The 25922-nt window shown below is 36.6% G+C and overlaps 2 protein-coding genes across 4 annotated transcripts; one reads left to right on the forward strand and one right to left on the reverse strand.

Moving 5' to 3' along the window:
- Positions 1–4032: 4032 nt before the first annotated feature.
- LOC132189108 (polycomb group protein EMBRYONIC FLOWER 2) lies at positions 4033–22998 on the forward strand. Of its 3 annotated transcripts, none has more exons than XM_059603635.1 (21): positions 4033–4315; positions 4421–4476; positions 5070–5184; positions 5354–5513; positions 5588–5656; positions 6286–6425; positions 6551–6613; positions 6769–6890; positions 7872–7936; positions 10766–10818; positions 10932–10985; positions 11069–11128; positions 11962–12008; positions 12123–12244; positions 15502–15540; positions 15619–15757; positions 17288–17336; positions 19680–19763; positions 21033–21112; positions 21888–21977; positions 22600–22998. In XM_059603635.1, the coding sequence occupies exons 1-21, from the start codon at positions 4190–4192 to the stop codon at positions 22712–22714; spliced, it is 1848 nt and encodes a 615-aa protein (XP_059459618.1). In that variant the 5' UTR covers positions 4033–4189; the 3' UTR covers positions 22715–22998. The 3 variants fall into 3 exon arrangements, with proteins under 3 accessions (XP_059459618.1, XP_059459619.1, XP_059459620.1); XM_059603636.1 differs by having other exon boundaries at positions 15502–15519; XM_059603637.1 differs by lacking the exon at positions 15502–15540.
- A 1810-nt stretch (positions 22999–24808) lies between these two features.
- LOC132190568 (zinc finger CCCH domain-containing protein 54) lies at positions 24809–25922 on the reverse strand. The gene has a single exon (XM_059605601.1). The coding sequence runs from the start codon at positions 25553–25555 to the stop codon at positions 24860–24862; it is 696 nt and encodes a 231-aa protein (XP_059461584.1). The 5' UTR covers positions 25556–25922; the 3' UTR covers positions 24809–24859.

The following is a 25922-nucleotide window of genomic DNA, read 5'->3' on the forward strand; positions in this document are numbered from 1 at the left end:
CATAGAATAGTTTCCTTTGTTGTCTGCATTGAATCACACCGTACTTGCTTTCCTTTTTCCACGTGTTTTAAATCTAGACAAGGCTTGCTCATGCATGTGTCTTGAGATTCTGTCAGCTATACTTTCTTAACACAATTTATTCTATTGGCTGTCATTGTTATTTCTTCATACTTATCATCATGATTCACAGTTTTGGGAGAGTTGGAGTGCTGATAGATATGTCTCTACAGGCGGGGCGATTATGATTGCTCAATAACTATTAATCGCTTATAATCACTAATTGCATAATTGTTTTTATAGTTGGTTATAAAAAACGGCACTAATTGCTAGCTTATAATATATATATAATATTTTAAAAAAAATCAAAACGGCATCATTTTATGTAAGTTTTTAGTTAAACCTTGCGGCTATAGTTTTGTCTATATATTCCAAGATTTTTTTTTTTAAAAAAAAAAAAATCTTCTTTCTTTCATAGTATGATGATGTTTTAACAAGTGTGTATGTTTCAACCAAGCCTTTGAATTTAATGAAACAAAACATTATTTTAGATTTTTGTCATAGTGGAAACATCCAAGAAACGCAAGAAAAGTCATTAATAAACACAACATAAATTTTGCAACCACCCACAAATACAATTGGCAAAGTCCAAATACTGGAATGAATTAATTAATTATAACGGTGCATGAGACATATAGCCATATAGGAAGAAGTAGAATGTGGAAGTTTTATATACTTTTGGAAGCTAGACAAGATTCACATAATTGAGGAACTTTATTGGAGCCCAATACATTTAAAACTAAATAGTTAACCAACTGCATGATGAGTTTGGATCCCAATGAACAGAAGTGGATCCAATTAGTTTTATTTAAAGAGTAAAATTGTCAAAAAAATATAAAAGGGCAATTTGCCTTTGTAAATATAACCAACTAAATCTTCTCCGGTTCATTTGAATTAGAGAGAATCATTGCCCTTGCATGATGACATATTCAAAACGATGGCCCAACCTCATGTGCATTCCAGACTTTCAAATTGGTAGTGACACCTAAAAAAGTTGTGAAGGATGCACGACTACAAGATTGACTAGATGCCTTATTGGTGAGAAAATGTTGCAGAAAAATGGGATAAAGTCATGCTTCATGCATGACTCGATCATTGTAGAAGAGTTTCCCTTATCAATATGTCCTTAATACAAAAATAAGAAGTTGTGAGAATTAAAAAGCAATTATTGTCTTTACAAAACTTTTGAATGAACAAAAGGTTAGAGGAGGCAGCATAACAATGTAAAATATCACTAAGCAAAAAATTAGTTTTAAGAGTGATAAGAAGATATGAACAATATTAGCTATTTGCAAGCCACTGCCAAATTCAATCATAACACTCTCATCGCCTTGGTAAGGTTGCTGCAAAGACAAGTTTTATGTTGTCACATGATTACTTGCTCTGCTATCAAGATACCAATGTTGATCTCCTTCAGTTGCAACTTGTGTGTAAGCAGCCATTGCAGGAAGTTGTGAGAATGGATGTCTTACTTGATAGGAGAAATTCATATGGTAAAAGCAATCTAGAGCCTAATGACTGGTCTTACCACAGGGCCTATATATGGTTTCTTGTAAGATTTAGGCTATTTCAACTCTCAGAATTGGAATCTTCAATCTTATCGTTATTAATCGCCTTAAGTTCTACTGATGCCTTGATAAGGCTGGGCAGCTTAAGCTATGACTTAGTCGATCTTAAGTAAGCACTTAGGGTTTTTACTGTTTAGACTCCTCCTATGCGGTTCCTATTAGGCAAGTGCTACTATGGTCATGATTATGTCAAATAGGTACAATTGATCTCTCATGCTTGCCTTTTTGAAGAGATAGAGAGAGAAAAAAAAAAAAAAAAAAAAAAAAAAAAGAAAAGAAAGTATGATGGTTCTATGCTTAGTTGCTAACCATGCTTGTTTGGGCTAGAAGCTATTATATTAGGGGTGTGCAAACGGTTATAATCGGCAGTTATTGGCTATAAGCGCTAACCACAACCGCCTTGGGCAGTTATCGATTTTTAATAACCGTAACCGCCTAGGCAGTTAGCGGTTATTCAATCCAATAACCGTTTTTTTTTTTTTTTTTTTTTAATGGGCTTTTTAAGTGTTTTTGGCCTTTAATCAGCTTATTTTTTGGACTTATTTTAAGGGTTTAAAGCCAAAATGTTCCAAAAATGATGAAAAAAAACTTGATTTTTTTGGGCCAGCCAATGTTTTTGAATAATGCTTGGCCCAAAAAATCACATACCACATTATATATTTCAATGATTTCATATACATAGTCATAAATAGCCCAAATCCATTAATTCAAAATATTTAATATTATTATATATAAAGGTAAGAGGTTAGCAGTTATTAACCGCCTTACCCTACCACTAAAACCGCTAACCACAACCGCCCTAAGCGGTTAGCGGCTGACGGGTCAGTTATAATCACATCGTTTGCACACTCTATGTTATATAATTTGAATTGGACCCTTCATGGTTTGAATGTGGGTGTATTTCTTATTGGCCAAATTAAGGTTCCATTTACTTCGACGTAAAAGGGTTTCCGTCGGAAAATATTTTCAAGGAAACCATTTTTCCTGTTGAAAACATTTTAGGGCTTTTACTGCGCACACGGAAAATAATTTTTTTTAATATTTTTTTTATATATATTTTTTCCAATAAGGTCCCAACAGGGACCTGAATGGGACTTGTTCGGGACCCCGCAAGGACATGCCCGGGACCTCGCTGGGACTTGACCAGAACTTGTTCGGGACCTCGTCTGGACCTGCTTGGGACTTGATCGAGACTCGCCCAGGAATTGACCAGGACTTGATCAGGACCTAACTAGGACCAGCCCAGGACCCTGCCAGGACTTGACTAGGACCCACCCGGGACCCCACCAGACCTGCCTAGGACCCACCCGAGACCCCGCTCAGACCTGCTTGGGACTTGACTGGGACCCGCTTGGGACCTTGCTGCGACTTGACCAGGACCTGCTCGAGACTTGACCGAGACCCGCTGGGGACCTAGACGAGACTTGACCGGGCAAGTCCCGAACAGGTTCGGTTAGGTCCCAAGCGGGTCCCGGTGGGGTCATGGGCAAGTCCCAAGCGGGTCCTAACGGGGTCCTAGGCAAGTCCCGGGCGGGTCCCGGGTAGGTCCTGGTTAGGTCTAGATCAAGTCCCGGTCAAGTTCAAGGCAAGTTCGGTCAAGTCCCTAGCGAGTCCTAGTCAGGTCCCGGGTGGGTCCCAGGCAAGTCTAGGTCAGGTCCCGGGCGGGTCCTGGTCAAGTTCCAGGCAAGTCCCGGGCAGGTCCCGGTCAAGTCCCAGCGGGGTCCCGGCGGTGTTTTTGGCAAGTCCCGAGCGGGTCCCGGTAAAGTCCCGATTAGGTCTCGGGTGGTCCCAGTCAGGTCCCAGGCGGGTTCTGGTCAAGTCTCAATGGGGTCGCAGTTAAGTCTCAGGCAGGTCTCGGGCAAGTCACGGGCGAGTTCCAGTCACGTCCCGGGTGGGTCCTGGTCAAGTCTCGGGCGAGTCTCATTCAAGTTCTGTCAGGTCCCAAGCAGGTCCTAACGCGGTCCCGAGCGGGTCCTGGGTGAGTCCTGGTCAAGTCTCGGTGAGGTTCTGGGCAGGTCTTGATAAGGTCCATCGATTTAAGAATGAGATGCTTACAGTCAAAAAATGGTTTACGGTTTTCAATTAAAGAATAATTTTCAGTCAAAAAGAAAATATTGTTTGTTGACCACTATTTTACGTCGAAGTAAATACCGTAAAATACAAAAATCATTTTCTGGAAACCATTTTATGTCGAACTAAACGTAAAAAAAAAAAAAAAAAAAAAAATTAAAAAAAAAAAGAGCCTACACAATTATTATTAGTATTATTATTATTATTTGATTTTTTATTTTCATAAAAAACCTCGAGTCGTACGATTGCCATGGGCCCAACACGTGCCAGCCCAATCTGCTTACCAAAGGTCAGACCTTACTTCAAATTCAGCCAACGCATTAATTATACCCTTTCTGATTGCTTCCTAAGCTAATCAAATGAATCACTTGTGAATTTTCGATTTCCGTCCGGTAACGCTATCTCTTTTGAATTTCCCAATCTCCGAGCCCCCTGAGAGTTATGGTGATATAAACGGCAAATTCTTGGTAGCAATTGCAGCGGCCATCGTGAGCATGTGTCGACAAGATTCCCGTGTACGTATGTCCGCCGAAGAGGAAATCGCCGCCGAAGAGAGCCTCTCCATTTACTGCAAGCCCGTCGAGCTCTACAACATTCTTCAGCGCCGTGCTATAAGAAACGTAGTTCCGCCTAATTCATTTCAATTTTCGCTGCTTTTTTGTCTCCATTTCCGTCTGTAAATTGCTAGCTGAACACATTTCTTTTCTCTCTTTTTGCTTCTGTAGCCATCTTTTCTTCAAAGATGTTTGCGCTACAAAATAGAGGCTAAGCATAAAAGGAGGTACTTCTTTTTCCAATCCGAAGTTCATTTTCTGTGCCTACTTGGATGCTAACGTTTTTCTTTCAGTAGCGCCTTTTATCTGATTGTTGTGGTTATTAAGCTTCTTTTCGGTTCTTGTTGGATCTTGGTTCTTCAAGATACTCGTCATAAAGACGTTCTAGTGTAGAAGTTGAATTGAGCTTCGGATTAGCGCCTGTTATATACAGAATTTGAATAGTAGTGTCTTGTAGGGCAAATTGAGTTATATTTCTGTGAAGTTTTTAACGTACAATGGTTGAAATTCACTTTGTATGAAGGTTTCGAGTATTTAAGGCGGGGAATTTTTTATTTATTTATTTTCTATTTTGGATGAACTTGATGTTGAATTCTGTTTCAGTTGGTGCATTTCTTGCTAAATTTATTGGGCTTGAGCAACTTTTGACGAGACTTTCCATTTGTGCTATTGTTGTAGTAAATTGAAATTGGGATCAGTTCCATTTACGTTTTGCTATTTGAGCATAATTGAATCTTTTTCTTCACATGGTTATTTGAATTCGTCAATTTTCATGACACTGATCTGATACTTACTTGGTTCCTGTTGGTTGGTAATGTAGAATACAAATGATGATTTCTCTACCAGGGACTGCGAATGAAGGTTTACAAACTCAGAATCTGTTTCCTTTGTGCATCTTTTTGGCGAGACTAGTTTCTGAAGTTGCAGTTGTCGAGGTAAGAATGAATATGCTTATTTCTTACCTAAAGTGATTAATCAATTTATATGTTGTATTGCACATTATTCTGACTTCGCTAGCATTTGTTGGCAATAATTTGCGGTTTATTCAACTTTCTAAATTGATTTGTTTTATTCATTTTCAACCCCACTACCAAACAACAAAAGTACTCAGCTGTGTACCGCTTTAGTCGAGCATGCATTTTCACCAATCCTACTGGAGTTGAGGGGAGTACTCAAATTCAAGCTAATATTATTCTTCCTGAGATTAATAAGCTAGCATTGGAGGCCAAATCTGGCTCACTTGCCATCTTGCTTGTCAGCTGGGGTATGCAAGAATAATGTCTAGTTTGAATTGTGATTCTCATTGCAACATTTGGTCACATTATTATTTTCTTGCAGCTGGAGCGGAAAATTCCTTGCTTGGAACTAATTTATCTAAAGATCCTTTGGATGCAACTCCTTTTCCATGTAAGATATGCTTTAGTTGATTGACCCTGTTGTGCATAAAGCACCTGAACATGTTTTATCTTAGCTATTCAACTGCTTTACAGTTTATGACTTATTGGCTCTTCTTTTTAATCAATTCTCTCACAAGTCAGACGTGTTTCTGTAATTTCAAATTGTTATATTTACTCTACTTATGCTAAATGTGTTTAAGATCGGCATGGGGTTGAATTATAATACTCCAATGTTAAACTTTTTAAATAGAAGTAAATACTGATCTCTGAAATTAGGCTTTGGATTGAGATAATTTCAGGGACAAACTTATAAATGTAACCTAGGATCATCTGAAGGTTGCTAAGAAAGTAAAGAGAACAATCTTTTGTTAAAGCTAACGTATAGCATGAAAATCCTAGATATGATACTTGTTCAATAGGTTAAGAATGTGTCATAAGATAAGGTAATAGATTGAGAGACTAAATTATTCTTTTTTCAAAAAAAAAAAAAAAAAAAAAAAATGGTCTCTCAATCTATTGAAAATGCATTTTTCTGTCCCGATACATAAATGTATGGAACATTATTAGTTTCTCTTTAGTGTAAGGTTTCCTTTTTTCTGGATTGACTTCATTTTTAATTTTTCTTTTTTTACCCGACAGCAAATGGTCGAGGATACTGCTTATGGGGCAAGATACCATTGGAATCACTTTATGTGTCATGGGAGAATTCTCCAAACTTTAGTTTGGGACAGAGGGCTGAGATAATGTCAACAGTAAGCATGCATTCTTGCTTCTTGAAGGTATGGTATTATAGATGCACACTAATCATTTCTTTCTTCTTATTTCTTGCCTAGATGTACTAATTAGCTGCTTAACACCTTAGGAGATTGTCATGTCTAACAAGTTTACTTTCACTTTTACTCAGTTGAGTTGTTTGAATGAGGAAAAATGCATCGCAATTCAACTTCCCTATAATCCTGAAACTGTGGTATTTTTTCTGCCCTCTATGTTTACTTGTTCAGTTAAAGAAAGGAGTTAATTTCCTTTTTTTTTTTTTTGTTCTTTTTTTTTCCTCACATTGCTCTGCTAGGTCACTGTTATTGATAATATCTGCTACTATTTTTATTGTTTTGGTTTCCAAAGAGTACATCGCAGCAAGTGCAAGTTACCATTTCTGCAGAAGAGATAGGGGCCAAGGAGAAATCTCCTTATAATTCATACATATGTAGTGATGTTCCTTCTTCATCGCTGTCCCATATTATTCGGTAATCTACATTCTCTCTTACATATATATATATCCAAATGCTTCACACACAGACACGCGAAACACATAGAAATTGATAAGTAATACAACACAGCCACACATATATTGGATTGTCTATGATCGGCATTGTCCTATTAAGATTAACAGTCTTTCCTATTTTCACATACCATGTCTGAATCATATGGACTGTATGTGGATCCCTATCGTTCAAATTAACCTACAAACCATAAAGGTGGAAACTTTCCAGATTTTGATTGAATTGTGGAGCACATCAATTTATACATTTCTTATATTATAACATCAAAATTTGTTGGTATTAATGAGTCAAATATTTCTCAATTTCTTTTTTCTTTCTTTCTTTCTTTTTTTTTTGGGAAGAAAGAGCCACTTCATACATACTTTCACCTTTTATCTCTAATATGGAGGATCTTAATCTGTTGAATGACTTCAAATTTTAATAAGGCAAATTGCCCCAAAGTCCTTGAGTCTTGACATTGTGATTAATTTTGATAGTTAAATATCTGAGTTATGGCCAAGTAACAAATAGGTTCTTCTACTATGGTTTTTGTCCAATTTTTAACAAAAGAAGGGACAGCTGGTATTTTTCCACGTAAGTCAAATAAGAATTTGCCACACGTATGAACAGCATTGTCACCATGTTACATATGCACACCAAAAAAGTTTTAAAAAAGACACGAAACGAGAAAGAATAATAATAATAAATAAATGAACAAAAGGGTAATAGAGGTGGAGCCACTCCCCGCAGGGTTAAGTTTAAGTTTTATGTGCAACTTGTATATTATTAAATTTAATTCTTGTACACCTTCACCGAAGATGTGTATTGCTGTTTATTAGGAAGATTAGAATCTGCGCATTTGGCATGCTTATCATTTAGTATCTTCCACTCCAACGTTGGACCAACATATTGTTTGTTTTTCCACAAGGATGCATATAAAATAAAATTTCTGGCTGTGTTATCCAGGTTAAGGGCAGGAAATGTCATTTTTAATTATCGATACTACAACAATAAGTTGCAGAGGACAGAAGGTGATATAGATTTCTTCTTTCTTTTTATTCTGGTTAATCTGTACAAGTATTCAAGTACGCACCCCTAGTGAGTCTTGAACTCACAATCTCTTGCTCCATTTCGTTTTTATTGGAGGAGGTGGCATTTGAGTTAGTGCTCATTGGCTGTCCTCTTCTCATCTTCCTGAACCTTTATTGATGCATTGCTGATTTGTTATTACTTTGGCAACACGCATTAAAAAAAAAAAATTAGTGAGCATGAATGTAAAAAAAATATTTTGTTAGTTTTTTTCTCTAGAATTAGGGATGCCCAACTTACTTATTTGTAGAATCACAAATTTTACCGTTTTAAAGTGCCTATATACTCGACAGATCTAGCTTAATGCATTAATTCTTGTAGGGCCATTCGATAAAGAATAGTAAGAGTGTAGCCACTTCGGATTGATTTGATCCTAGTCCTCCAAAATTTGGAAGTGGTATCAATTTGTATCTTATCTTTGCTAATGAACATGTCATGTATAATTGCCTACGAAAGCTATTCGTATTGTTGGTTTATCTAGTTATTTGAAAAGCTTAAGCTATTAGAAAGTGAGCCAATGATGTTAAAAAACTAAGCACACATTTACATCTCCGTTTTGACTTGATAAAATGGATATAGATGTATATGGGGGATTCCCTTTCATGCTTTTCTACCATGTTTTCAAAACATCTCAAAATCTGAAGCTAATAGGAAACAAAACAAAATTTTTTATCGAGCTCACACCAACTCATATAAACTAATTGGTTATGGGTGTCGTTCTTGTATATGGTCTTTTACATGTACTTCTCTGAATTTAATTTTTTTAATTATCGATAAATCAACATATCTTAAGTTTTTATTTAGAAGTGTAAAATTTTCCTCTTATATGCCGTGTAGAACTCTAAAATACCAAAAGGGGGTCTTTCATGCTTAAACTTAACACATAAGTGCATAAAGACACACTCGCATAGGAACGTCAACATAAAGGTATATTACATGCATGTTTGTGGTTTTATAAACAATTTGTTATTTAGAGCAAGGATGTCTCCACAGAATCTTTGTGGCTTTCATAGCCATCTTGAAGAGCTTACTGGACATATTTGAGCTATCATTCGCAGGAAGCACTCAAAGCAACTCTCCAGTAACTGCTATTTTCCATTATATTTTATTAATGGGAAAAAAAACCTGTTGGCGAAATTCTGGGATCATATTAAATGGAGGAAAACTAAAGTTGTTGGAGGTGGAATGTGGTGTTGGAGCTAAAAATAGTGCAGGCAAAATTTCTTTTCAAATGCAAGATTTGTCCAAGATCAACTATCTCATCAGAAGGGAAATTTCTGATTCTACTTGCTTAAGTACAATATTACATATACAAGAAAAATACTGTGATGATAGAAGTGTTGATTTCAGGGTCAGGAATATATTAGCTTCTAATGCGTTAGGGTTGGCCACTTGGGCCACTGGAAAACGTCCTTCCTCTTTCTCCATATTCAGCTAATTTGCTAGACCTAGTTAGTATCTTGATAAGGTGGAGTGTGGATATAAAATTTGGTGACATCAAAGTTCTAGATGAAATATTGGAGGAAAGGGAGAGGAAGAACCGGCTGTGTGGTCTAGATGAGCATGCATAATTAATTTTTCTGTAGGCAACTAAGAAACAAAAGGGAGTTTTCCTCTTAGTTGTTAATTTATTGAATTTTTTTTTTTTTTTTTGATAAATAAGTAATTCATTGAACAACGCAAAGGGGGCGCAATCCTAGTACACATGATGTATATAAAGAAAGGCCCCACTAAAGGCGAAAAGAAGAACAAAAAGCCATAAATTGAAGCATAGTAGAAAATTGAAAAACATTAAATGCTCCCGCCCAATGGAAAAGGGTCTTGAGAAACATCTTTTTGAGCTCATCCAACATCTTTTCTTGGTCTTCAAAACATCATGCATTACGCTCTCCAAACAATCCACATTAGACACGATGGAGCTATGTTCCACACCTCCTTTACTGAACGATTACCTCTTTGACCTTGCCATCATGCTAACAAATTTGCCACCCGTCTATTCATGACCCATGTTAATTTATTGAAATATGAAGTAAGAAGTTTTTCTAATTGCAAATGTATCCAGGTAATAGCAAGCTAAGTCCCTGCTAGCAGATGGAGAATTGATAACATAACAATTGGACATTCCTGCAAAGATGGAGAAGTGGGTTTGCACTTGTTCAACCCTTAGGGCTGTTATATGGTAGAACATAGAAATGTATGTGTCATTTTTCAAAGTGGTGTATTCATGTCATCTGAAAAGAATTTTTTTTTTTTTTTTTTTTGGCAATGTGAAGAAAAAATAAAGAAAGAAAGAAAATGTAAAAGTGTAAATCAAGGCACTCTTTGGTGCTTCAGAAACACCCATGAAGTTTATGGTTCCCCTTGATTGCTGTCAACTTTATATGTGTGGTTCATCTTCCTGTCAATTTCTGGGGTTTTTGATTTGTACCAGTCAGGGCACTTGTTTGGTGATTCTTGGAGACTTCAATATAATATTTTGGTTTTGGTGAAGATTACCAGTTTAACCTATATAAAAATAAAAAAGGCGTTCTTGTGTTGTATTTCCATTTACTTGTTGGATATGATAGATGTTGGTCCCTATGATTGATGATGGCTGACTGGCTCTTGGAAATTCCTTTTCTTCCTTTCTTTCTTTCTCTCTTTTTTTTTTTTTTTTTTTTTTCACCCTTCCTAATAGTTTTGTATAATGTATGCTTTTTTTTCGGTATCTTGTTCTAATGCATGTGTTGGCCATCTATGAGATATAACCTGGTTAATTCTTTGACTTGCAGTAACTGAAGACTTTTCCTGCCCATTCTGCTTGGTAAAATGTGCTAGCTTTAAGGTGAAATATTTTCTAACTTGTTATCTTTTTATAGTGTATTTCATATGAAAACAAACAGATAGGAAGTATGGCTCTTCACATTGATGCTTATAAATTTTGAACCTTTTCTGTAGGGTTTAAGATTTCACTTATCTTCATCACATGATCTCTTCAACTTTGAGTTTTGGGTTGGTAATCTTCAGAAATCTTGTGCCATTTTGATGATTAAGCTTTGGTGAAGAATAACTACTAAAGCATGGATGTATTGTAGGTGACCGAAGAGTATCAAGCTGTAAATGTGTCTGTGAAAACTGATACGTGGAGATCTGAGGTGACGATAATTTCACCTTAAAAGTTACTTTGGGGTGATCATTGGTTATACTTTGTTAATTGATAACAATCTAGTTTGATTGGGTTGTATATATGTATGTGCGTGTGCATACATACAATATTCATTTGTGCACATGTCTGGTGCTTAAATCCAGTTGTATATATGTATGTTTATATCATTGCTGTTACCATCAATACCATCTCACCACCATTGCTGTTGTGCCATCTGCAACTACTACTATTACCATCAATACCTCTCCAACTACTCGCCAAACTGTATCATCTCTGCCACTTCTGTCATGGCTGCTATAACCATTTCTAGTGCTCATACTGCAATGCCCACAGTTATGGCTTCTGTGATCATCATCAACTCACCATTATCATTGGACCTTCTGTGCTGAATACAATTAAGATTGGAAGTGTTCAAACGTTGTGTTAATTAATGATTTATCATCTAGTTAAGGAATAAATTCTACAATGTGTATACTGACCTCAATGAGTTTTAGACTGATCACCTCCTGTTTCAAATGAGAGAGACTAAATTGGGCGTGAGAGGAATTCAGTGTTTTTGAGGAGGGACATTCTTAGATGCTACCATTATTTTTAGCTTTGAATATGAGTTGGAATGTAAAGAGGAGTTTGGATGCTATAGATGGCAGGTACCCTGTTTTCTTCTTTTAATACATTGGCTAATATATATGCTGTCAATTTTGAGAATTTAAAATATGTTTGTTCGGCAAGATGTAAGCAAATTTTTAAAATTTTAGATGTGAAATATGAAATTCTTCATATTTATTCCTGTTTGGAATTTATATCCAGATTTGTTTTCTTCAGGTTGTTGCAGATGGTGTTGATCCTAAGCAGCAAACATTCTTCTTTTGGTAAGTCATCTAAACTTTTTCCATAGTATGAGCTAACAAATTTCTTTGGTTTTGTGCCATTTAAGTTAATAGACATCAATGCCTTTAAAAGTGGGTACTCATTTGTGCATGCAGCACAAAGCCACTTAAACGGAGAAGACCGAAGAGCCTAGTTCAAAATGCAAAGCATGTACATCCACTGGCCTTAGAGTCAGATTTGCCATCTGGGGCTTGTGAGCTTCTAGACAAGGCTGATGGTATGTGTTCTTTTATTGTTTCTATATCAACAGCTTGAATTGGCCTTCTAATCAGTTCTTTTGAATGGGTTTCCTGCATAGCTTCTTCTTCTTCCCTTATTTTTAATGGGTAAACAAAAGACCATTGATGGGTTCATGCATTGTTTGTAGCATGACATTTCTTAGTGTTTTAGGTTTAAATTATATCTCCCTATAAAACAGAAGGTAGTGCGATTGTACAGTACTATGTGCCAAGGAATCAAAAATAGAAACAAAAGGAATCGGTCTTTTAGCTAAAAATAATCATCTATGACTTATTACAGGACATACCTCCAGAGTCTGCCTAAAAAGTACTAGTACGAAAGTCTTCAAAAGTTGTTTCATTTCCTTCTTTCAGTCTCTACAGGATGGCAGATAGAGCAGGATTTCAAAGCTTCTATTTGTTGGGGCTGGAAAAGTAGGACAAACCTAGGCGTTCACCTGAAAAACAAGTGACAGCTAACTACAGAGAAAAATAATATCATTGTGCTGAAGCAAATTAGCAACGGATATAGTGATGGTCTACCAATTCATTAGGGTTAGTGCATGACATGTCTCTAACAAATCACCAGTCTTCTATGATAAAATGGGTGACCTGAGTGTGGAGCTGCAATGAGAGGGGTTACATCGGTTTATTAGTAAACCTTGAGAGTGAGAGCATCTTTAGAGGGCCCAAACACCTAATTTGAATTGGGTATGGCCTTAATTGTGGTTTTGGGATTTATGAAACCAATATGGTGGGATCTCTGAAAAATGCTGTGGCTGGTCAAGAGGAGTGGAAGGTAGAAGAAGGGGAGGGATGGGTTTTCCACTACATACATGGGATGCAGGTGGTGATGAGAACGTGACCTCTAGTTAAAACCTGAAGCAGGTTTGGGGTGGAGATGGGGAATGAGTACCCTGTAGCAAACCACCACCTCCCCAAGCAGAAAAGAAAAACTTAACCTAGATGCTGTAAGAAATAAAGAAATATGTTTCCCTTGGTAAGTAATAGTTTTGTTAGAATAAAAGAAAAGAAAAGAAAGGGTTTAACTTAAGGAAAGTATACGAAAGGAACCCCCAACTAGTTACTGCCCAAGTTTGAATGTGAATTTTTATTATCATGTGCTATCTATGCATGTAAATTCCCCTTTTCCTTGGAAGATTATTTGGAAAGTTAAGGTTCTTTTGAGAGTGGGATTCTTTGTGTGGATGACAGTTTTAGAGAAAATCTTGACTTGAATAATATATATATTTTTTTGATTAATTGAAATATCATTGAAAAGTAAAGGCGCAACCAGGTGCACAAGAAGTATAAAAGAGAGAACGTCTAGCCAGAAGGAGAAAAAAAGAATAAGAAAATGAGGAAGAGAAACGTAATTGTGGTGGATTGATGATGTATGTGTAAGAAAAATAGGGAATCTATTGATCACTTCCTTCTTCATTGTGCAATTGCAAGAGGATTATGGAGTTCCACTTTCTAGTTGTTTGGGTTATGCCTAGAAGGGTGAAAAAGATGTTGGGGAGTTGGAGAGAACAAATGGGAAATCGAAATGCCCTTGAAGCTTGGAGGTTGGCTTCTTTGTGTCTAATGTGGTGTATTTGGAGAGAGCAGAATGCAATGAGCTTTGAAGATTGAGAGGCTTTGATGTTAGAGTTGAGAAATATGTTGCTCCAATCACTCTACACATGGATAACATCGTTCAATAGTTTGCCCATTGCCAGTTTTTATGAGTTCTTGGATTTTTGTTCCTCTTTCCCTCTATAGTAGGAGATTTCTTTTGTATACTTCATATATACTAGGGTTGCGCCCCTATGCGATTTTAATGAAATTGAATTACTTATTAAAAAAAAAAGATTGGTGCAGAGAAATGGCTCTCAAGTATTCATTCGTAGAACTTTATTCAATAGCTCTTGACAAAGAGGCCTTGGTGTCAGATTACTTGGAATCTGAGTTTCATCAAGGCAGTCCAGGATTGGGAGCTAGAATCTCAACTCTTTCTTCAATCTACTATACTACTCGAATACCTATCAAGGGGAGGCAGATAGAATGTTGTGGACCCCAACTAGCAATCACGGCTTTGAATTGAAGAGCTATTATAACACTTTTTAGTTTGGAGAGCCTTGTGAGTTGCCCTGGAGAAGTGTTTGGAAGGATGAGGCCCCGCCCCGAATAGCTTTATTCACATGGATGACAACTTTGGGTAGAATCCTCACATTTGATAATCTTAGAAAACAAGGTTTTACTCTTGTAAATCACCTTCTCATCCATTGTGAGTATGCTAGTGATCTTTGGCACTTGGTTCTTAACTTATTCGGAGTTTTGTGGGCTATGCCTAGCAATATCCAAGAGTTGATTTGAAGACTCAACAGCAGGGGCATTCCAAAGAGGCTATTTGGAAAGTTATTTTGGCGTTTTTAACGTGGAGCATTTGGAGAGAAAGAAACCGGTGCCTCTTTGAGGACTAGGAGTCCATCGTGCTCTATTTAAAATTCTCTTTTTTTGAGATATCTCTTAGACTGGGTTGTAGTTTTTGTTCCTAATTTCTAAATCTTCTAGATTTTGTGAACTTTTTAAATTTAAGATGCCTTTAGGGTGTATGTCTCTCTTGTATACTTTTAATGTACGAGGGCTTTGGCTTTGTCTTTTATCTATGCTACAAGGAACAATTGGGGAACACATTTCTAATGCAGGGTCCCAATCATTATAGTGCTGAAAACAAGTAGTCCCAACCATCAATATACTTGATCCATGAGTGCCCATGACCATAGAATTCCATTCACTCATGAGTGCCTATGACCATAGAACTGCATTCACCCCCAACATTGCTGCCTAGGGAGGGAGGGATGAAGAATGTTCTGCAGCATGTAAGCTGCAGATTGCATTTTTGTGAAATGATCTCGTAGATTCTATTCGAAACTTGTGAAATGACCTCCGTCAGTTGCCCTACCACACTTTGTCATGATAATCATCTCAAAATAGGACTGAATTGTTGATAAATTATCTATCCTTGTGTCACACTTGTTGAGTCTGGACATATGTGGAAAAGGTGGGGCAAACCTATTGTTTCAGGCTTTCTAAGACATTATATTTTGAAATAAGCCTATGGGATATCTCCACCGGACACTTTAATCTTAGATATCTGCTAATACTGAAGGATTCTTGGAGTGGAGTATTTATTTTAAGCAGACTCTTCTATACCTTTTTCCTCACATACTCGTATGGATTTTGTCAAATGGACAATGAACTTTTTTTTCAGATGCTCATTCTAGCAAAGGTGATAAGGCTCGTTTCTCAGGTGTGAATGATTTTCAGAATGATATAGTTGGTGCTGAATAGCGTGTAAAGTTTTGTTCATCCGGATTTAATGTTACAGGGGTTTCAAGTGCCACACCACAATCATATGCTGATGGCGATTGCATTCAATCAATACCCGGGAACAATCTTGCACCCACTACCATGCTACAGTTTGCAAAGACCAGAAAGTTATCTATTGAACGTTCTGATCCTAGAAAGTATGTCTGCTACTCTCTCTCTCTCTCATTGTAGCATATTATTATTTATTTTAAAAGATCTTGAATTCCTTTTTCCACGAAGATATCATACGATTAATTCTGATAGAGCTTGTTCAGTGGAGTGAAAAGTATCAGCCAACAGTCTATATCTGCATTAGGCTCTATGTTGTTTGCAGTAACTAGTTATTAAAGATCCATAATTGTTACTTCGCATATGGGTTTTAGTACTGTTTTTTATAAAATAATAATAATAATAAGTAACTATTCAAAGGCGAAGGCCCCTCTGTTCCACACGCCTCTGCCCTCCCGCCTTCCTTACTCCTCTCATCAACAATGACTTCACCCCCACAACTCTTAGCTACCACCACCTAACCAGCCTCTCGAGACTCAACCAAACCTGAACACCAGAATCCAATATTTGAAGGATCATCATCGTCCCAAACATGCAGCCCACCAGTATACCTTTGTTCCTGCACTTGACCCAATCCCCCACTAGCCTGACCGTCAACCTGGAACACTTCACCACCATACCATGGTACCAAATCACTGCCCTCTCACACTGTACCTGGCATCACCGGCATCTTCTGGTGGGGACACTGTTTCGCACCAGAAGATGCCTTATTAGGTAAGGCTGGTCATTATAAATGGCATCAGAACTACTTAGTAACACCATTTAGTGGGTGAATCATGAAAGTGTTCATGGGTATTAAGTCTCACATTGATTCCTTATTAGGTAAGGCTGGACTTTATAATTGATTATAAGGAGTTCAAATTGTAACTTTACTTGTCCTTTTGGAATAATAATACAAATGTGACCAGCTCTTTTCCTAGACTGTTAAACGGTTGTGAACTATCGGTCTGTAAAGCTTAGGTTGATGGGAGTTAGGCCAACAACTTATATAAAGTTTGACACATAATCAATGGCATATAGATGATTGCCTTTCATGTTCTCTTAAAGCAAGTATAATTGTCTGAAATGCAATATCATTTATTTACCTAATTACCATGTTAGCTTCTCTAATTTTATCTACGCGCATAAATTATTTGCTAGAAATATAAGAAGATATGGATGTAGATGGCTTTTATCCCTTAGCCATTTGCCACACTATTCCTTGCTTTGAGGCCCATTGACTTGCCTAGTTTTACAACCTTGGAACTTCCCAAATTATCACACTGTGCTAGTCGCATGTCTTGTCATTGGCTCAAGCAAGTAAATCTGTCTTCAAAAGGAGAAACATTAGAACGCTAGAGAAATACGTTGAAAGTAATAAGTAGGGGTGGCAAAATTTAGTTCCAAGTGGTAGAACCCCTTTGGATAACATATTTTAGCTTAACCATAAACAACTCGGGCTTGGGTTTTTGATAGTTGGTTTATCTGCATTGGGTTCGATAGTAATTTGGGTTCGATAATATAAATTACTTTATTAGTCAAAGTATACATTTGATCATCTAACATGCTGTAAAATGTGTATACATATTGATTACATAGAAAATCCAAATGATTATAATATTCTTTTGTAACCATTTCAGCTGTGCCCTCCTGCGGAAGCGACAGTTCTTTCACTCACATAGAGCTCAGGTGACAAGTGCATACCATATATGCTAGATGAATTTTTGTCCTCATTTGTTTTTTTTTTTTTTTTTCCTTTGGAATTATTGGATATATCCTTTATGTTTTGCAATTATTTGTCATATTAGCTTTTGTTCAAATTGATAGGCGCTTGAGTTTGCAAGTTTCCTTGCCGAAATGTATGACCTAGATAAATTTGCTGTCTTTTGAACTTTTATTTTCTTAGAACTTGTCCTAGTTTTAGTACATAGTTACAATTTCAGGATGTCATTTCTTGAAGCATTCTAGTATCTGTATTTGATGAGATTATTTTTTAACTTTATTCTGGAGAGTGGATAAATCTTCAATTTGGTGTGATAGGTAAAGTAGGCAGCTTCACTGCCCATGGCATTTCTAAAGATCATAATGTAATTGAAATTCAATTCATAGTTAAGGTCTTGAGATTGGAGATGTTTTTATAACCAAGGAGAATTAGTGCCTCTTAAAAGGTACTGAGTTAGAATGGCATGAAATTATCAAAGGCATGGTGTAGATGCACAAGTTATGATTGAAGGCAACTTTATTGAAAGTGATAAATAATTCTGTTCTTGGCTTTTGATGCTATATCCCTGAAAGATGGTAACCTCATGGGTGAATCGTTTTAAGGATAAAGGTATTTTGTATTATTTTGAATGGGGACAGTAGTTTCCTGATGTGGAGTGTGAGATTGTTACTTGCTTTGGGGGTTTTAGCATAGAGAAGGAAGGTGCACCTAGAAAAGTTGAATGGAATTTTTTAGAGACATGGCTTGAGGATGAAGGGAGGTACTCCCATAGAGAACATGATGTAGGTATTTCATGCTTTCTATGAAGTGTGGTTCTTTTAATAAAAGTTTAAATGCATCCTCCTTGTTCTTATTCTGTTTAAATGGTGAGCATATCTCAGGGACTTAAAAACCTATCCATTTGGCGGTAGTGTCTATGAGCTATTAGCCAAGGTCTTGACCAATGGGCTGAAGATAGTGCTTGTTGGGATGTCTATTTCTGACAGGAGACAGAACTTGGGTTTAGTCCATATAGCACGAGATTTTGGAGAGGAGATTGAACTAGGTGTTTTGAGAATGTTATGCAAGCTGGATTTTAAGAGTGCTTGTTAGTTAGTCGTTTCCCTTGTATACTTCCTGTGTACTAGGGTTGCGCCCCTTTGCGCTTTTGATATAAAATATTACTTATCAAAAAAAAAAAAAAAAAAAAGCGCTTGTGCTCATGCTTATTGGTTTTGAAGTATATATCGAAATTCTGGGGGTTTGGGGTAGAATGAAGAAGTTGGATTTGAGGAGCTTCTCTATTCTTTGTCAAGGGATGATTAATTCTCCTTTTCTTCAGCGGTTCTGGAGAATGAAGATCTCCTATCCAATTTTCTCCTTGTACTGCTTATTAGCTGTCTAGAAGGATGGCTATGAGAGCTACAGAGGGAGGTTTGCGGTCAAGCTTTAATGTTGGTGACATGGTGCAGAAGTGATCATGATCTGACTCCTGTTTCCCGATGACACCTTAATTTGCTCTAGGCTGGAACCCGGATCAGTTTGACACCCAGAGTTTCTTCTTCTTTGCCTCAAGACAGTTTCTGGTTTGAGAGTCAACTTGAGCAGGAGCGAAATGGTGTTTCCAGAAGGTGCATAGAGAGGATGGATGAACTGCTGGTTTTACTAGGTCTTAAGGCGGGCATTGCATTTGAAATTGTCTCTTGGTTTCTCAATTAATGCTAGGGTGGTTTGGGATTGTTTGACAGTGTGGACGAAGAAAACTTAGTGAAGATAGTAGTCTGGTCTTAAGGTGACAAATGAATTATATGGATATGATTTTTGGTTGGGAATCAATAAGCATTATTATGTTATTAAAAAAAACTTATAAATCTATTTCTAGAATTTAGTTAGGACAACAAATTTATCATTGATATTAAGATGGCAGCTGAAATTATTTTTGAAAGGTCAGGAAAGCAATGAATTCTCAAGAGAATACAAATTTAATAGAAATTCCTAATTTTCTATTTTCATTCAGTTTGGAATGCTATTTCTAGTCATTTTAAACATTACATGTTTATGATCTTTTCAATTTTGCAGAGTGTTATATTTGTTCAGAGTTGCTGGCAAACTATGTCAACTATTTTTTATTTATAGTTATGAGAGGCCCTACATCATGAATTCAATATCCTATATGCTGCTCTTGCATGGTTTCTGCCAAGAGCTATTGTGGCTTCTATTGGGACATAACTAACCTCTTCTTATTTGACAACATCCTCTTCTGTTTTTGATGTTTTTACTCAAAATATATGCATCAAAACATCTGAAAATAGATTATCTTGTGCTTGAAGCCTATGGCACTGGAGCAAGTATTAGCAGATCGGGATAGTGAGGATGAAGTTGATGATGATGTTGCAGATTTTGAAGATCGAAGGGTATGCTTAATAACACTAATTTGATTGCTATTATTATTATTATTTTTTTTTTTTTTCCGCAATTGCTTCTTTTGTTTGAACAGCAAAGTTCTGTTGACCTAACAAAAAGATAATGGCTAGCTGAGTCATTGAAGATTAACTTTTTAGGATACAAAATAGTTAATAGCTGGCTGAGACATTGAAAAGTAATTTTAGGTAACCTTCAAAAAACATCAATTGCAACGACTATAATTAGGACAACAATAAAATTGGAATCGATATAATCTTCTCTATGTTGCAGGGATTTTGTTTTGTGGAATAGTTCAGGATAGTTTATAAAAAAGTCATTTTTGGGGTGACCATGTATTTATTATCAAGAACGTTGTAAAACTAAACCAAATGGCAAATTTTAGAACTTTCCTGGTTGTGGGTTGAATGGTTCAGTTGATTGGTCTGATTTTAGGAGTTGGAATGCACAAAATCAGTGAGTTGAAATCAAAGAAAAGAAAACAGTATGAAAAGCAAATAAAATGAAAATTGTAAAGATTCAGGCATATATTTTTTTGTAAAAAACATATTTGCAATATTTTTGCAACATCTTTGCAATTTTTTTTTAATAATAAAATAAAAAAAAATTTAAAAAAATGAAGAAGGTATTTTGGGCATTTTGAAAAAAATTAATGGAAAATCCTAACAAAATAGGGTAATTAAGAGAAATTGAAAGTTCGATACCTTTAATTGAGAGTTTTTAAACTTTGAAGGCATAGTGTCAAAGCGAGTGGAAGTTAAAGGGAGTTTTTTTAAGTTTCTTCTTTAAAGTATCTTACAGTGTCATTTTTAAGGCTCAGTACTTAAAAAAATATTTTGGCTTATACGTGAAATCTATGTTAGAGCAATTGAAAAGTCCCACCATGTTGCACACTTCAGATGTCTCAACCATGTGGTATGATCTGGGTTTCAGAAGTTGATTTTTAGTGGTTGTAATAATTGGGTATTGCTGGCTTTTTAAATATATGTGTACACGTGTGCACATCTTTGCTTTTATTAGTGGTTCTTCCTTCTATGTGGTCATTAATGAGATTAAAATGATACAACAAATGCTTGGTCCCATCTTTTTTGAGTCAATGGTCTGTTTTCTGAACATAGTTGGGCCTTGTGTTGGGTAATATGGGTAAGCTCCTTCAATTTAATAAGCACCCCTGTCCATCTTTTACTAGGAGACATTTTTTTAGTGTCCTTGTTAGTGGTTCAGAAGATGAGATGGCATTGATAAACTCTACCATGTTGCAGATGCTTGATGATTTTGTTGATGTAACCAAGGATGAGAAGCTAATGATGCATATGTGGAACTCCTTTGTGAGGAAGCAACGGTAATCTTCTCCCTCCATCTTGCTTTGAATTCTTATTTTGTTGCTTCACATGGGACTTTCTCTCATTTGATGCCCATTGTCAGAAGACAGTCTAAACTGCCTCATAGGGTAATATTTTTCTGCAGTGGTCCCTAGTTGTTTGAAAAGACCAAACTGAATGAAGCCATCAGTGCCATTAGGGAGTGTTTGGATAATTATGAATCTGGTTCAGTTTGTTTCTGAATCAATGATTGCTGACATAAGTTCAACTTTTGAGCTAGTTTTGATTTATGGGCATCTCGCCTAAACCATGCATTAATCACATGTAAATTTTTATGGAAACATTTATGCACTAATATTGAATTTAAAATTGATAAATTAAGAACCAATTCCATATTCTGTAAAATTTGAGTAACATAAAAATCTAAAACTGATTGTGCTGTTTAGAGCTAGCCTGCTTTTATGGTTTGTCAAACACGTGTTAAATATTGTTCTATAATTTAGCTCTCCAGGGCAATATCCTTGGCAATCATATATTTCCTAGCTGCCTCACAGGTGCTCATTTTGGCCTTCCTCTTGTCTATTTGGCATGTTACCACCCCTTCAAATTGGTGTCCAGTGCAAGTCTGAATCACAACCTATTTTCAAGACTTCCATTTTGTGGAAGAGTTGCTTAAAAGTCATTGTCACTATGATACAAACTAGAACTGGATGTATGCTAGAATGCCTGTCTTCAATATTGGTGTTATTCATTTGAGGTTTTTGCTTGAAATATCCTATATTTTGGTAATGTCAGGGTTCTAGCAGATGGTCATATTCCTTGGGCATGTGAGGCCTTTTCGAGATTGCATGGACCTGACCTTGTCTGTAACCCTTCCCTTGTCTGGTAAGCTTTTTTCATTTGATTTTGAACGTGGTTATGCACATTTTAATTCGTCACTGAGAGTTTTATTTTCCCCACTTCTGCTGGACTCTGCCCTTTTCCATATTAATAAGCTGGCACATTACTTTGATGAAACATAAAATGTAGTCAACACTTTTGGCACGTCAAATCTTGAAAATATGGGAAAGGACATGGTAAGGATATATGTGTGGAGGGTGTGGATATGTGTACTTATGCTGTACGTACTTAATATACATGTAATATCGTGCTTTTTAACTTCATCTTTGTTTTCTTTTTGATCAATAAGATTTGACCCAATTGATAAAAATGATTTGTGTCCCTTGAAGATGTGAGAAGCACGTGCATTTTAAATAGCAGGGACATAGTTGAAAGAAATTTACTAAAAAAGCATATGTGACTTGACTATAATCAGATTCTATTTTTATGGTTTCTAAGTGATAAATTGAAATATCACATTTATGAACTTTTATATGTACCCTTATTTCAGTCTTTCAGAGAGACTCAACTATAATCAGATTCTATTTTTATGATTTCTGAGTTGATAAATTGAAATATCACATTTAGGATGGAAATTTGAGGTCTAAATATGCTTATGGTTTGGCAGGTGTTGGAGATTATTTATGATCAAGCTGTGGAATCATGGTCTCCTTGATGCACGCACCATGAACAATTGTAATGTTATTCTTGAACAATGCCAGGATTCATATCCTAAAAGCTAAGGAGATGATGTATTTTGAGCCAGCAAAGGATTACAGGCAAAAATGAATTACTTCCTTCCTTATGTACTAATCTTGATCTCTACTTGTAGCAAAGGATTAGGCCTACCCTTCTGTGAGTTAGCATACCTTCATTAACTTTGTGTAATTCAACGAAAGAAAAAAAAAAAATGTAACAATGTAACTTTGTTCTCACTTTCTTGGGTTTTTGCCCAAGATGCAAAGAAGGATCAGGCCATTTTTTTGGCCCATTTCCTAATTCTTATTTGTATTATTTTCAAGCATTATATTTCTGTTTGGGCCTCTTGTTGGGAGCCCATCCCTCCTGAATTTTTTTTCCTTGTAACCCGCTTACCATATTGCTTGGAGAAACAAAAACAAAAGAAAAATATAAGTTTTGTTCCATTATGTTAGATTGTGACTGGCCTATAGTGCCATGGGACACGGTCCTTTTAAGATTGATGTCTTAGCAAGATATTTGAAATCATGTAAGTTCCTTTATATGAGAAATAACCAAGTGATGGTAAGAAATAAACGTTTCTTTTTCTTCAAAGAAAATACCTCACTTCTTAGAAAACAAAGAAATTTTTTTTCATTAAAAGTCAAGTGTAATTTGTTAGATTTTTGCTTTTTTAATCCATAAATTCCCAAAAGTTTTGATGTGTGGAGCACATAAAAGTTTGAAAATACCTATTACTCAGGAGTTTCAGAGTTCTCTTATTGGTCAAAACTCTTCTGTTTAACATTTTCTTTTTTTGAACAAGAAACCTTCTTGAATATCATATAGAAACAGAGTTTTAAAAACTCTTATGAGACAAGAGCAAGTTGCTCTAAAGATACAATAGAAAAAATACAATCTGGGCTCTCCTCCAGCCATATCCTATCATTTACATTAAGAAGAGATTGCTTCGCCAATAAATGAGCAGCCATGTTAGCTTCTCTCTTCACGTGACTCGCCACCCAACTCTTCCGTGTGAATAAGACACTACGTATATCTTCAACAATCTGTCCATAGGAGCTCCTTCTGTTTAACATTTTCACTAACGCCTATTCGTCAATATTTGTCAATGTCTGGTAGATTCAATAAACAATTTGAGTTCCAACAAAACTATAGGGCATAAATATTTCCCCTTTTTTACCTGAAGAGTTGGTCATGAGGCACTCGTGAGGATAGTCGAAACAATAATCAAAGCTAACATAAGTATAATTGGCGCAATTGAATTTGTCTGGGTCTACTTCTATGTTGCTGTAGACATATATAGAATAGACCACAATCAAAGGCCGAGAAGGAAGCCAAGAAACCTACCCTAGCCGTAAAAGCTCCTTGTCCTTCGTGACCGACCGCTTTCGCTTTCCAATCATCAACAAACACTAATATGAAGATTAAGGGTCTGTTTGGTTTAGCAATTTCAAAACGTGCGGTTTTAAAAGTTAGCGTTTTCAAAATGTAATAATTTTTAGTAAAATTTTGGTTTGGCCTGTAAAATTAGAGTTTGATGTTTAAAATCTTACGTTTTTAAAACACAAAGTGATTCAAAAATGTAATTTTTTTTCCACCTTTTCAAATCGCTATATATATATATATATATATTTAAAAAAAAATGACACTTTATGCGATTTTGTTTAAAACACTTGAAAAAGTTGAAATCGTAAGGTCAAACGGACTCAAGTACAAGAGAGTAGGCAGACAAACGACCTAGATAAATACTGTAGAATTCTTACATAACAACAGTAGGACAGAAATTTCATTAAAAAGATTTAGCACTAATTACTGAACTAATCCCGTTACATATATAGTATATATAGGTCTTCATTTCACATAGATCCACGGAAAATTACATAAATACACCAGGTGGTTCTTTTCTTTAATTTGGAGAAACAAAAAGTGATTAATATTTGTAATTAAGTATATTTCCTCTCCTTTTAAGAGGAGATCTGATTGATTTTGCCCCACAAGTGAGATGAGAAAGAAGGACACCAATATATAGATAGCTTATTAATTGCTACAAAATGAAATTTAAATACATATATGAAACCGTACAAAATATTATAGAAGGCAACATAGAACAATAATAATCATTACATAAAACGCAAGAAATTAATTAATTAAGCATATTTACTCCAAACATGGCCTCCTCTCACATGCATTTACTGCACCAACTCCGAAATCCAATCGATATGAGGCAAATCTGAATCCAATAACCCCCAATTACTAGAACTCCTCTCCCCCTCTTCAACATCCCTTATCTTCAAGGCGCTCAAACTCTTCAAAAACTCCGAAACCCCATCAAAACAATTACTCTGCTCATTCTTCTTCTTCTTCGTTGTCAGCTCCGGCACCGGCGACGACGACGACGACGACGCGGATTCCTCCCCGCCATTCCCACGTGGCCTGTACGCGGAATGACACTTGTTTTTGGTCTCCGACCGCAGCTGCTCCGGCGTGTGAGCGAAAAAACACACCTTACGCTGGCAATAGCGCCCAGCATTGCACGCGCGCGTGCGGTACCTCGCCGGGTGCAGCCAATACTCAAACACCCCGTGCGCAAACTCGCAGGCGTCCCCCTTGTGGCATTTGCCGTGCATGCGGAAGGCCGGGCAGGCGACCGCCGAGTAGCTGAATTTGCGGGGGTCGCGGCGCTGCGCCTTTTCGCCGCGGTGGGCGTAGGGGCATTCCGTCCAGTCGTGGCTGCGCATTCTCGGGCACCGCTTGATCTTATAGGCGTACATGCGGAACTCGTCGGCGCAGAAGATAGCTTCGTCGATACTGTAATCGGCCGGAGTGAAAACAATATTAGAAAATTGGCGCTCGGCTAAAAAACCCGGATTCACGCCTTTCAACATGTTGGGTTTCAGGGGAAGAAAAAAAGTGCACAAATTTTTTATATATGTGAAAGCTATATGATATTTGTATATATATATATATATATATATACAAATCACAAATTTAAGATGGAATGGAGGAAAGAGCGGGAGGATAATAATCTGCTAATTAAGCTTTAGTCTCTTCATAATACCTCGGATTATATGTTGTTCTGGTTGCAATGTGGCTGAAGAAATAAGGAAATGGGATGAAGAAGGAAAAGAGATAGAGAGAGAGAGAGAGAGAGTGGGATCCATTAGAGGGAGCATTGAATTGAAGGAAGGTGAGGGAAAGGGAGCATTAATTTATAGTGATCAGAGGAACTGAACTGTGCTTGGTTGAGTTAAA

The sequence above is a fragment of the Corylus avellana genome, chromosome ca8, assembly GCF_901000735.1.
Source record: "Corylus avellana chromosome ca8, CavTom2PMs-1.0".
Classification (NCBI taxonomy): Eukaryota; Viridiplantae; Streptophyta; class Magnoliopsida; order Fagales; family Betulaceae; genus Corylus; species Corylus avellana.

Bases quoted from the DNA above. Each gene is read 5' to 3' on its own strand.
- LOC132189108 (XM_059603635.1), top strand. From the start codon at position 4,190: ATGTGTCGACAAGATTCCCGTGTACGTATGTCCGCCGAAGAGGAAATC. The intron at 4,316-4,420 runs GTAGTTCCGCCT...TTGCTTCTGTAG, and splicing joins AGCGCCGTGCTATAAGAAAC to CCATCTTTTCTTCAAAGATG. The intron at 12,009-12,122 runs GTAAGTCATCTA...TTGTGCATGCAG, and splicing joins CAGCAAACATTCTTCTTTTG to CACAAAGCCACTTAAACGGA.
- LOC132190568 (XM_059605601.1), bottom strand. From the start codon at position 25,555: ATGTTGAAAGGCGTGAATCCGGGTTTTTTAGCCGAGCGCCAATTTTCT.